The sequence below is a fragment of the Megascapheus bottae genome, chromosome Y, assembly GCF_031878675.1.
Source record: "Megascapheus bottae isolate mThoBot1 chromosome Y, mThoBot2.hap1, whole genome shotgun sequence".
Taxonomy (NCBI): Eukaryota; Metazoa; Chordata; class Mammalia; order Rodentia; family Geomyidae; genus Megascapheus; species Megascapheus bottae.
The window spans coordinates 7,257,440-7,271,069 of NC_143548.1; the positions used below are offsets into that span (position 1 = coordinate 7,257,440).

The window sequence follows — 13,630 nt, forward strand, 5'->3', positions numbered from 1 at the left end:
TCCTATTTCAAAAGAAAAGTTGGAGTTCTGATACTAGGGGTTCATTCTTGTATTCCTAGGCTGGGAGATTACAGTGGATAGCAGCTCAAAACCAACTCAAGCAAAAGAAGTTCACAACACTACAGTTCCAATGAACTAGTAAAACAAGGCTAGATAGGCAAGACTTAAATAGCAGAGCACCAGCTGTGAGCAAGCAAGCTCATTATGAGGCACCAAAATTTGTGGCTCAACTGCTAGCCACAAGAAACCACGCAGATGCATGGATCAGCCCTACAATCTATTTGCAATTTGCAGACAGAAAGTTATTTAGTTATTTAGGCTCATATATATAATCTCAGTTATTTGTTGATAGAAAGAATCATGGTTCAAATCCAACCTAGGGAAATAGTTGGCAAATCTCAATTCAACTAACAAACTGGATGTAGTTGTGCATGCCTTTGATCTCATCTTACAAGAGAATCAACAGGTAGAAGGATCTCGGTATTAGTTTAGTCTCTGGTTAAAAAAATGTTAACAGCTTCCCTGAAAAAAAATACCCACTGGAGATTTCACTCAAGTGGTAGAGTACCTTTCTAGGAACCTAGAGGTACTAGGTAAGCAAATCCCAATAGTACCAACTGGAACAGAAGAGGAAAAGCCTTCTCTCTGCATATTTGCAACACATCACACAGTCAGACAGCCAGACACATATACACATGTACATATTTATATACTATATACCTATTTTATTACAATTATGTATATGTACTACATACATATTATAAACATTAATATATTGTCATGTATATATTATTACCTATATTATATGTATGTTAACATGTATATCATAGACTATTTATGTATATGTATATTATTCCCTTGATACATAAATATTAGGAGCTTACAAAATCACAAATTCCTCCACAAATATTGTTTATGAGGGCTGTGGAGTAGTGCCACATGCCTATAAGTCTACTCAAGAGACAAGAGATCTGAGAATCACAGTTTGAAGACAGCCCAGGCAGGGATGTTCATCTGATCCCTGATCCTATAAAGTACTCAATAAATGGAAATGAATCTGTGGCTCAATGGGTAGAATGCTAGTCTGGAGAAAAAATGCTCATTGGCAGAGTCCAAACTTTGAACTCAAAGCCCAGGACTGGCTTGAAACGAACAAAAACGAAAAGCAAAAAAAAAAAAGTTTGCAGGCAAGTCCTACTATTCCTTTCTACTATACTGGCAATGTAAACAGACATAATTTTATCACAACTTGTTCACCTAAACCTTTACACAAAATAACAACACATAACATTGTAAAAGAAGAATGGAAAATTACCATGTTCTGGAAGTTCTCCATATGCTTTCAGATTTCTAGCTTCATCAGCATTATACTTTAAAATCACATCAGCTTTGTTATCCTTAGGAATAAACAAACAGCCTTGAAAGTTCTTATAACAAATATTATCAGTTGTTTGTTTCTTCAATGACAGGCATTAATATAAAGCTCAGCTGGCCAGGCTAGATAGCTAACCAGCCTAATCCTAGATACTGAGGAAGCTGAGATCTGAGGATTGCCATTCAAGGCCAGCGCAGGCGCTGAAGCCCCATGAGACTTATCACCAATTAACCACTGGAAAACTGGAAGTGGCCCTGTGGCTCAAGGGATAGGACTGGAGGCTTGAGCGGAAGAGCGGAAGGACAGTGGCCAGGACCAGAGTTCAAGCCACATGACTGAAAAAATATTCTCTGGGATTAAATTCTCTGGAAAGAAGTATATTACATACTTATGGTAAGTCATAACATGGAAAGGATTACTGCACTTTCAATCTTCATAAAAACAAAACAGAAAAAGCTTCACATTTTATTTATTATTTAACGCTGTTTGTTGACTGGAAGGCTGCAAAACAGCAGTGTAGTTTTTTGGTCAAACCAACCTTTGTAAACTGACTGGAGACAACTCAATCAGTGCACAACACCAAGTTCAAGGGTATTTTACCGCTTCCTTATTTGCTTTGAAGTCTGTGAGTATAAGTGTGTTTTTGCCCTGACCCCTGCTTTGAATCCAGCAAACAGCTATAGAATGGTCTTAAAATGCATTGGTCTTTTGCCCTATGTTCTGTCATTCTCAGGATATGGAAAGGGTCACAAAAAAGGAAAGTTGTTAGGAAAGTGGAAGAGTCACTTTGGGAATTACGGCCAACAATAGTAAAATTTCAGCCACTAGAATGGTATCTACAAGGAGTAAGAAACTCGATCTACCACGTTTTAATAAAGTTAAAATTTTAAAAACTAGGGGTCGAGAGTTTGGCCTAGTGATACAGTGCTTGCCTAGCATGCACAAGAGCTGGGTTCGATTCCGTGGTACCACACACATAGATTAAAAACCCAGACGTGGTGCTGGGTCTGAAGTGGTAGACCTCTAGACTTGGGAAAGTCCAAGGACAGTGTTCAGGCCCTGAGCTTGAGCCCAGGACTGGCAAAAACTTCAGAAAGAATTAGAGTAAATGTATTAAAAAATGTTAAGAAATGTTAAGATGTTGATGAGACTGCTGTGTCCATAAGTGGAAACTACCAACACAATATATTTCTATTGTGTTTTTTTTTTAAACGGGTAGAATTGTAGGGTCAGGAGTTTAGTCTAGTGGTAGAATGCTTCCCTAGCATGCACCAAGACCCAGGATCAATTCCACAGTACACAGAAAAATGCCAGAAATGGTGCTGTGGCTCCAGTGTGCAGGCCCTGAGATTAAGCCAAAAGACTGGCAAAAACAAAACAAACAAACAAAACAAAAAACATGGGGGCTGGGGATGAGTTGTAAAGTTAAAAAATTCTGGGAGGATACTGATTTGAATATTTTGTTTTCAATGACAATTATAATTGGACAAATGATCAAAAGAAATAAAGGAATTGGGCATTAAAACCAAGAGGAGATAACAAACATCTACAGAGTAGTCTACTGAGCAATAGCAAAACAAAACTACTACTTCTAGTAGTGATACTTTCTTACATAGTTGTATTTTTTTTAAACTGGTGAAAATCAAATAATCAAATACACTTTTTTTTTGCCAGTCCTGGGCTTGACTGAACCCTGTCCTTGGACTTTCTCAAGGCTAGCACTCCACCACTTGAGCCTCAGCACCACTTCTGTCTTTTTTCTATGTATGTGATACCAAGGAATCCAACCTGGGTCTTTGCATGCTAGGCAAGCAATCTACTAGTAGGCCAAACTCCAGGCCTCAAATATACTTCTTAAGTTTGAAACTTATAGAGGACTCTGCCATTTATTTTAGTAGAAATTTTCAATTTATAGCAAACAGTTAATAGTTTGCATGCATGTCTCAATGTTCACGAAAACACTGTAACATTTTTATAATTTTACTGCTTTGTGTAGTCATGAACCATGTTCCCAGCCCCAAATTTGTGATTTCCTCAACTCTGTAAAGTTCCCAGATTTGGATTTCTAAACCCAGTAAATAATGAGCCTGAGCCAGTGAAATGCTCTCTGTGTATAGCAGCAGTTACTCAGGAGATTGAAGCAAGAGGATCATTATACTCTACAAGTCAAAGCACACAGTGGGCCAAATCCTGAGATCCCCATTAAACCCAACAGTTTGTTCATATCCTAGGACTGGCACCAAAAGAAAAAAATGGATAGAACATGACTTGGGCCTCTGGTGAAACAGAGGTTTAAGGTGTGTATGTATTCAAAGATCAATAAAAATTCATTTTTAAAACACTACAAAAAGAAGACAAAAAGCTCACGTAATAAAGAGAAAGTAGGGAGGTGAATATGATCAGCATAAACAGTATGTACAAATGGAAATGTCCAATGAAACCTCCCACATATAATCAATATGCACCAATAACATTGCAAAGCAGTGAGAAAGACCAACTTGTCTGTAAAATTAATGCACTCATTGAAAACATCACCATAAACTGCCATTTTCATTTTAGAGAAGGTAATTTAAACAGCAATAAAGACAACACATACGATAACAGCAATGGGAATATCAGCCAACACCAGTCTTTTATCACTGACTGATGCTTAACACAGAACTTTCAAATAAATGATGATATTTATCTAGACCTACTAGAGATTATTAACTGCATGTACTATTTAAAAGAAACAAAAAACATTTTCCCACAAAAACACGCGTGTCTCTATAGCCACTTTTGAAACCCTTGTGGATAAAAATAATCCTGTGTCTTCAAATTCAACTAGCTCTTAATAAATATCAGCATGAGGAGAAGGGACAGGGCCTGGAATTGAACACAGATGCTAAGTCTGTTACTAAGTAATAAAGACACAGGAATTTTTACCTGATAGTCTCGCAGACCAACCAGTATAATGTCTGAGGCATTTATCCAAACCTGTAAAAGGCAATTTATTGCATATTACCACAAATCATAAAGAGCAGTGTTAGATAAACCAGTCATTATTATTCGTCTATTTTGGGCAAAGTACACATCAACACCTGCAAGATGAAAAGGTGCTGCAGAAAGCCAACACAACCAGGAACACAAGTTCAAGTCCACCTTTGGTCATACAGCACTTTTCTGTTACAATGAGACATTGTCTTTCACACAGTATATAACTGCTTTAAAAAAGAATTAACCCACTAAAATTAGAGGTGTAGCTCATTGTGCAAACATAACTTTCCTCCTATGCACAGTCCCTGGGCTCAAATCTCATCAGCAGAAAATAAAGGGGGAAGACATAATAAAGCAAAAAATGTAAGATGTCCTGACAGTCATACGTGAAGCCTCGCATGACATATGCCAAATTTACTTCAAATCCTTGGCAGAAAAATTATTCTTTAACAAAAAATGAGACCAAGTACCACAACTGTTAGTGATGATAGTTTGTTATCCAAATAAACAAGAATTACCCATCGAAACCAAACCTCTACCCTCCATCTACAGAAATGTAGGTCCTGTCATTGGCAGAACAGTGTGTTGCAAAATGCTTACATTAACAATCCTTACCTTGACCTAAGGTCAGTGACTCGTGACTGCAATCCCAGCTACTTAGGAGGACTGAAGTTCAAAGCCAGCATGGGTAGGAAAGTCCATGATGCTTTTAGCTCCAATTTACCACCACAAAGCTAGAAACAGATCTGTCACTCAAGGGGTAGAATGCTAACCCTTCAGCAAAGCCCTGGGTTCAAGTCCCAATACTGGCACCAAAATTAAATTAAAAATAAATAAATACATAATGGGGAGGAGGTTAATTCTGGTGAATCATGATGAATCAAGATTTGTGCCCATACCAAAAAAAAGGTCCAGAAAACACTTTGGTCACTTTCAACATGTCATCACTCAACTAAGATTCAGTTAGCAAGTCTTCACCATACATGCTCCACCACCAATGGTAATAGTCTCATACACTATAATAAATACTGCTTTTCTTTAAAAGCCACCCACACAGGCTTATTCTCCTATATTACATCAATACAAATAAAGTAAGATAGCTCCTACAAATAAATGCCAGTAAGTTGGAGAAGAAGGAACTCACAGACTCAAGTGTGTGTATCACATATGTATGTCAGATAGATGATTAGACATAAAGCGTCTACCATGTGGCATATATATATATATATATATACATGTAGTCCATCCTAGGATATGTAGGGCTGATATGTACATATGTATCACATATCTATGTATGCATCTCCTACACATAATGTAGTTTATAAACCAGTCTAATGTTGCAATCTATTTTTTAATATATCTGATTCAGAATTGCCTAATACCACATTCATTTCACGGAACTGAAAAAATGAACACTGACTTCTTTAGTACACCCTGTAGTCTCTTTCCATCTGAAATAATTCCTACGTTTTTGTATTCCTTACTACAACCAACAGTTAATTCAATCGAGACCGCTTGTTTTATAGATTCATTTTATTTGTTTCCTCAGTGTTATATGCATAATGAATCTTTCTAGCAAAATACAATACAGGTGGGGAAAATGAGAGTGATCAAGGATCTTATTTTATTTTCTATATCATAATGCACAGCACTCTTTTTCCAGAGAGTTTTGAGAGTTCCACAAAAAAATCTCTTCTTACTTTAAAAGAAATTACTTTTGTGTCATTTTGTTGTTAATATGAAGGTGCTATACAGAGAGGTTACCATTGTATAAGTCAGGTATTGAATACATTTCCCTTTTTGGACAATATCACCCCTTACTTAGCTTTTAAAACCAATTATTTTTATAGCAAACCCATATTACAGCACAACAATGAGATGGGCTAGAGGACCTGAGTTCAAAGGCCAGTACTACGACCACCCTCAACAACAATATGAATCCATGAAGTAAAGAAAAATTTATACTGTACCTTTTTCCTCAACTTTCCTCTGATATGACATAGCCTCCTTATGCCATCAAAACACATTGCTTCTAATCGTCCGTTTCCCAACATTTTGAGAACTTGTGCATACTCTGTAGTTGGGATAAAATTCAACATTGGTCTGAGTTCAAGACCCAGGACCAGTGTAATACATATATATGTACATACATTTATACATACTAGTATCACTCTCTGCCAAATAAATCTCCCTTGCCTCAGAGAAAGCTAAAACAAACGGCTTCATTTTTAGTAAGTCCTACGTTTACACTATCAAATAATCTATAAGATAAAAACACTGTTCAGAGGTAAAATGTCAGATGTTGAGTTCAAGTATTCCTCAAACCATCCCAATGTTCTTAAGAAGGATACTGTTAAGAATAGAAGCCATGGACATCTTGTGGGAAGAGAATAAAAGTGGGGTAGGAGGGGCTAAGTGTTTGGCCTAGGGGTCGAGTGCTTGCACACTCAAAGACCCGGGTTTGAGTCCTTGGTATCACATACATAGGAAAAACACAGAAGTGGAGCAGTGGCTCAAGTGGTAGAGATTTATCCTTGAGAAACCCTAAGTGCTCAGGGCTTTAGATCAAAGCTCTGAACTGGCAAAAATAAAGAGGAGAGTAGGAAAGGGAAATAAAATGTAAGAGAACCTACACAACACTCCATAGCACAGTTAATCCAGAGAAAATCTGACACACGAAAAGGCTGTCTACACAGCAGTGAGATTCTTTTCTGATAGCTACTGAATATACATGTGCTCCAAACATTTCCAGCATGTGGCAACAAAAAAGAAAGTTTGCTGTTAAGTTCCACATGTTATACAAATAAGAAATTCAAAGGCAAATATAGAAAGGCCTTCGGTGATAGAAAAGCATGTTTTATGTAATTGAAAAATGTGAACATTTCAGAAGATGGTGGTCACAGTGAGAACTTTGCAGGAACAGCTAGAAAAGGCCAAAGAGAGCCTAAACAATGTAGATGAAAACATCCGCAAGCTCATGGGGTGAGATCCAAATGACGTGAGACTCATCCAAGCCGAACAGCTGGCCCTTTCTGGAGGTAGAGGACGTGGTAGTTTATTGCTGAAGCGTGGATTCTCTGATAGTGGAGGAGGACCCCTAGGCAAACAGAGAGACTTGAAGTGGTAGTCGGTAGGCTGGGTGGGGAGCATCGGACAGGAAGAGAATCATACCAAGAGAGCAACCCAGAGGAGGAGGATGTCAATAAGCTGGCACTACAGTCTTCAGCTGTAGCTACCTCCAAAGAACACACACACAGAGACCTCCTTATCCAGGATCAAAATATGGATGTAAAGGGAAAGTAGAGGTATCGATGAATATTTGGCTTGTTGTTGGGTACTCTTCAGAAATTTAAACAAGAATCTAATGTTACTACTGAAAGGCAAAACAGACGTCAGGAAATTGAACAAAAACTTGAAGTTCAGGCAGAAGAAGAGAGAAAGCAAGTTGAAAATGAGAGGAGAGAATTATTTGAAGAGAGATGTGTAAAACAGACAGAACGGTGGCTTTTGTAAGGTTGGGCTTCCACAGCTGCAAGAAGAATGCAATGAACATAATGCCAAGGTAATTAAGTATATACAAACTAACACAGATCTCCATTTGTTCTATATTCCTGGAAGAATGTGTCCAGATACCCCAAATCTAATAGAAGAATCACAGAGACAAATGAATGCGTTATTTGAAGGTAGATGCTCAAATTTGCAGAACAAATAGGCCTAGAAGGCACACCATGAAAGAAAAAGAGCATCAGCTGCTACATAATGAAGAACAGAAGTGGGAACAAGAAGAAGGTAAGGTGGCACAGCCAGAGGAAGAGTTGGAGGAGACAGGTAATCAGCACAATGATGTAGAAATAAAGGAGGCAGAAGAGGCAAAGAAAGTAGGCATAGTGCATAGTGATGCAGAGAAAGAACAGGAGGAGGAGGAGCAAAAATAGGAAATGAAGGTTAAGTTTGAGGAGGAAACAGAGGCAAAGGAAAGTGAAAAACAACAGGATAGTCAGCCTGAAGAAGTTATGGATGTGCTAGAGATGGTTGAGAATGTCCAAAATGTAATTGCTGAGCAGAAAGTGATGGAAAATAATCAAGTTGAAAGCATAAAGCCTTCAGAAAATAAAGCTAGCAAAGAATTGGAGCCAGAGATGGAATCTGAAGTTGAGCCAGATAAAGAATACAAGTCTCTTTCTCCTACAAAAGACAATGTTAGTATTATAGAAGTGGAGAAGGAACCTGAGGAAAAAGCATTTGAAAAAGAATCTGAATCCCAGCCTGAGCCTGTGGCTCATCCTTAGGCCCTCCCTCTAACCCAGACGCAGTCTCAGCCCAATCAAGTTCATCAACCCCAGCCTCTTTCTCAGCCTGAGACTTTGCCATTAGCTGTTTCAGCTCAGGTTATTCAGGAACAAAAGAATCAACTACCTGAGAGGAAAGAGTTTGCTGTTGAGCCTGTAGAGCTCGCTGAAGTGCCAGTAGTGGAACCAGTTTAACAGCGCACTCCAGAGTACAAGCTGAAGCAACAGCAGTAGTAGCAGTTCTAGTAGCAGTTCAACCAATAGCAGCAGCGGAAGCAGTTCTAGCAGTGGCAGCGTAGTAGTCAAAGCAGTTCTGGTAGTAGCTCCAGCACAAGTGGTAGTAGTAGCCAAGATAGGAGCAGCAGTACTACTAGTAGTAATGAGAGTAGAAGTCAAAGTAGGGGCCGGGGACACAATAGAGACAGAAAGCACAGTAGGAGCATGGATCCGAAGGGAATGGATACGTCAGGATTAGAGAGAAGTCACAAATCTTCCAAAGGTGGTAGTGGCATAGGCACAAGAAGATTGAAGGATAAGAATTCCAGGTCTGACAGAAAGAGATCTATATCAGAGGGTAGTCGACCAGGCAAAAGATCTTCAAGAAGTGAGAGAGACCGAAAATCAGATGGGAAAGACAAAAGGTGTTAACGGAAGAAGCCAGGCTTTCCTAGTCTATTCTTTGCAGCAGAAGATTTCTTGAGTTAAAGGATTACCTTTCCTTGTAAGGAGGATGCTCCCTTGAGAGTTGCAGGTTGTAAAAAATCTTTTTGGAAAACACAGACTGTTTGTTTACCAGACATTCTTGTACTTTTTGCATAATTTTGTAAGAGTTATTTATCAAAATTATGCGATGTTCCGGAATATGTAAAAATAATAATAAAAAGATTAACATCTCTTGTCATCTTTTCTAAATATCCTATAGGCTTCAGTAAGAATCTGTATATCTTAATAGGTAAATCTTTTAAGTCTGTTCCCTTCTAATTCTGTATCATACATTGCTTTTTAGGAATAAATGTTCATTTCATTACTTTTGAGATGCCTTTTCAGTTTTTACCTCTAGATACTGAATAGGCTTAGGATGTTTCTGGACATTTCCTCACTTACTTGGCTTTAGCTCTCAGGTCTTTGCAGCTTTATAATCATTTACTATTTTCTGATCTCCCTTGTTCATCTAAGCATTTTCCTATTTTGGTTGTCATTTTCCTGATGATGGGAGCATTGTACTTCTGTCTTTGATGTTACCTCTGTGCTAACACTATATGCAATCTGTTAAACTAATGGTCACTTCTTTCTAAGAAATCTTCTAAACTTGGATTTTGAATTTGTGGTCTTGTCTTAACATTTCTGTTGGTTCTAAATGAAACATGCCAATATGTGTTTTAGAGAAGTTTTGTTCAAGGAACCACTGTATGGAAGCCTTGACTTTGTAAGTAAGCAAAATAACACGCAAGCGTACCAAGTGACAACTTTGGAGTTTCATAAACCTGTATGGAGTATTTGTTGCCATTACAATACATGTGCAAATAAATGTGGCTTAAGTCTTGTGTGACTGCTTAGGATTAGTACTTGTGCTTTGATATGGGCATACATTGCAAAATGGCCTGTTTTTAGTTCATAAGAACACTATAGCTTTGTATATTCAAGTTAATGGTTTCCAGACTTAGTTTTTTTGTTCTCCGTGCAACTTGTATAAGTGTGAGTATGTTAAACCAACTCTTAAAAACATACTTTCAGAAATAGAAGAGGCAATCCAAAATTTCATATGGAATAATAAAAGACCCCGTATAACAAAAACGCTTCTTAGCAGAAAGAACAGCGCAGGAGGAATTTCCATACCAAACTTTACACTCCGTACCGAAGTTTTATAAAAAATTTCTGGATGAATACTGAAAAAGTACAAAATGTAAATCTGGACAACTGATCAGAAATTGGGATTAATATCTGTTTCATGCCTGGTGTGGTAAGAATTTCCCCATAAACAAGCCAGCAAAGAGATGGAGATTAGTTGGAGCAGAGAATGGTGAAGTGTCAGCAAGTCTCCCTTCCATCTCAAGAAAAATGGGTACTTCTCCTTATGACCCAGTTTCACAGGAGGCAATAAGAAGAAGGAGGAGCCTTGACAACAATAACAATAGTAATATAATGACAATGATAGTAATAAGAGAAAAACAACAACTGAGAGAGAAAAAATTACAGAAAGATTCTACCTTACTGAAATTAAAGGGCTAGGGATATGGCTCCCAGTTGTACAGTGCCTCTCATCAAGCACAGTCACTCAATTCAGATCTCATCTACATACGGTTTGTAAACAGTTTCATACTGGGCTGCAGTAGGAATTTGTCCATAAATCAGCTGCCAAAGAGGTGGATATCAGGAGGATCACCCATGTACACTTTTGAGACCAGCCTGGAGAAAAAAAAGTTAGCAAGCCCTTTCCAGCTCAAGACAAACGGGTGCCTCTCCATTACACAGGAGGCAATAAGGAGGAGGAGCACGTGATAATCATGGTGCTGCTGCAGATGATACAAATTAAACAAAAATACAGTAAGATTCCTTCCATCTCAAGAAAAAACACTGTGTTGCTACTCCTTACTACCCTAGTATCCAGGAAATTGAGGATCACTAATGAAAAGATTCACACCTGCCTGAACAAAGGACTATCACACAGTTTGAATGTCATTACTAAAAGTTTGCTATGTTTTAAAGGAGATCCTTTGAGGCTAAACATCAACAAAGGTATCATTAATAAGAGAAGCCTAACTCTAAAAGACTTACTTACCTTGTCCAGCCTCTTTAAAGACCAACTCTCTTTTCTGAGATTCATTCTCATTCTTACCTCTGCGCCTGTTTTTACCTCCTTTACCTGATTATAAAAGTAAATGAGAGAATTAACGGTCGCACTCTACCTACTTTTTAAGCGTCGTTACAAGTACTCCGGATGGCTGTACATACAGAGAGGAAAAGGGAAGGGACGTGGAACGGGTACACAATGGCTACCGTGTAATTTATCCTTTTCTGTGATTGGGAGTTCCAGGAGTTCCTTTTATTGCATGCATGTTTTTAGTGTACCTTAAATAAAAACCTAATTTGTGATCTGCCCACTGGTTTGGAAACAGCAGAGTGGCAATGGCACGCCTTTGGGATACCGCACTGAACCAGGACGCATAGGACTGGGGGCCTTATTTGGAAGTGGTGGAACACGGCACGTCTTAACAGGTCTAGGGAGAAATGAAGCGGCATTTCTGCAGCCAGCTGTCAAACATCAAGAGCGTACAGAGCTCTGGGCTCAAGAGCATGAACATGGAAGACTTGTTCCGGGTTGTGAAGGATGGATCTGTCCCGTTAAAAATAAACACACACATAAAAAATCACCCTTTTTGGTATTTAAATGTTCACGAAACGATCGGGATAATTCACAGGACCGCACGCGTTAGGTCTGTCTACAAGAGGAAGTTCAGTCGATGCCCACGTCTCGGCTTTTGTGTTGGCAGTGCTTAAATCGAATCTGTGGTGTTTCGGGGGAGAAAACAAAGGACCCTGCTGGTCTTTAGTCGCACACTATCCAGTGCTGGGAAAGGCAGGAAAAACCTGGCTAAGTATGCCACAGTGCTCCGAATGTGAAAATCTTACTGTACTGTATGAAGGGCTGACCTCAGAAAACTTTGCTAGAGATAAACCCACACAGGATGGGTGTCGGGCGAGGGTGGGTCAAGGCCCCACCCAGGGCTCGGCTGGAAGTTTCCTGCCATATTGCTAACCATCTATGCGTCTGAGGCACAGACGCCAAGCAGGCCTTCAGGTTGAGAACGACTTCCAGAGAGTTCCCGGAAGGCCCGGCGCCCCACGGGCCAGGCCCGGGCGGCTCCCAGCGGGCCTGAGGTGCAGTCCGCCCTCAGTCGGAGGCAAAATCCTGCATTCTTGCCCAGGAGACCTACACAGGAGGACGCCGGCTGCACCCAAACGACCACACTCGGAAATGGGCCAATCGTCCCGGGGCCTCCGCCCAAGCCCAGTCAGAAGCAGCAGTCAAGCCGGAAGGAGAACTGGCTGTCTCGGGCCTAAGGAGGTTCAAGGCCCGCACACGAGACGGACGAGCCGGCCCGGAACTAGCCGCATTACCTTTATTTTTCGGCATGGTGGGTGGGGGAGAGTGGAAGCGCTCTCGGCAGGTGGCCACGAGCTCCCAACACGAACACCGGTTCCTGGAACTGTGTGGTGGGCGGCAAGCTTAAGAGACACGGGAGCAACAGTGGCAGTTGGCCTGGCTTCCGCTGCCTGGGGGTCATGACCCTGCTCCTGCGCATGCGCAGGTCAGGCCTCAGGTCAGGCCCACAAGGCCCCGCCCCTCCCCAGCCCACCTTTCCCACCCCCCTTGCCCAGGCCCTCCTGTGCCCATCCCCGCCCCGCCCCCTCTCCGGCCTCCACAGCCAGTCCTGCTCCAGGGAAAGTCCCAGACCCGCAGACAAAGGGCCCTCACCACCCGTGCCAAAGAACCGGGCCACACTCCACACATCAGCTCTTCCTCCCGGGACACCTCCACGTTTAACCGCTCCGCACCAGGATTTCCACCTTTGCTGCCTTCTACCAGCCCCACAGGGGAGGGAAGGGCCCCGGGCTCCCCTGTCAGCCCCTCCCTTCCCAAGGTGGCTCCCGGGTTCCTCCTCTCCTCCCCTCCCTTCCCAGGATAACACACAGCCCTCTCCTTCCCCTTCCCCTGCTCACTTACCCATCCAAGCTGGCTCAGAACTTGCACCTCTCCTCCCCTCCCTTCCCACGGTGGTTTCCAGCTTTCTTCTCTTCTCCCGTCGTCCTTCCCCGGGTGGCCCCTAGCCTCCCCTGCCCTCCCCACCCAAGGTGGCTCTGAGCTTCCACTTCCTCTCCCCTCCCTTCCCCCTGTGCCTCCCAGCGCCTCCCCTTCTCCACCCTTCTTCTACCGTCCCAAGATGGGGCCGACTTCCCGCTTCCCCAACCCACTCTTTCTCCCGCTGCC

The 13,630-nt window shown here is 41.1% G+C and overlaps 1 protein-coding gene and 1 pseudogene across 1 annotated transcript; one reads left to right on the forward strand and one right to left on the reverse strand.

Annotated features, from left to right (window-relative positions):
* Positions 1 to 1,210: 1,210 nt before the first annotated feature.
* LOC150040264 (eukaryotic translation initiation factor 1A-like) lies at positions 1,211 to 12,874 on the reverse strand. The gene is made up of 6 exons (XM_090327337.1): positions 12,760 to 12,874; positions 11,420 to 11,503; positions 6,322 to 6,425; positions 4,301 to 4,351; positions 1,316 to 1,397; positions 1,211 to 1,215 (listed from the first exon to the last, which is right to left on the reverse strand). Exons 1-6 carry the CDS (start codon positions 12,773 to 12,775, stop codon positions 1,211 to 1,213), a joined length of 342 nt encoding a protein of 113 aa, XP_090183463.1. The 5' UTR covers positions 12,776 to 12,874.
* On the forward strand, positions 7,242 to 9,288 carry LOC150040265 (pinin pseudogene; annotated as a pseudogene).
* Positions 12,875 to 13,630: the final 756 nt, after the last annotated feature.

Excerpts from the sequence above, each read along its gene's own strand:
- LOC150040264 (XM_090327337.1), bottom strand. Across the intron at positions 6,426-11,419 it reads CTTTAAAGAGGCTGGACAAG|AGTATGCACAAGTTCTCAAA; the intron begins GTAAGTAAGTCT and ends TCCCAACTACAG. Across the intron at positions 4,352-6,321 it reads GAGGAAAGTTGAGGAAAAAG|GTTTGGATAAATGCCTCAGA; the intron begins GTACAGTATAAA and ends TGCCTTTTACAG.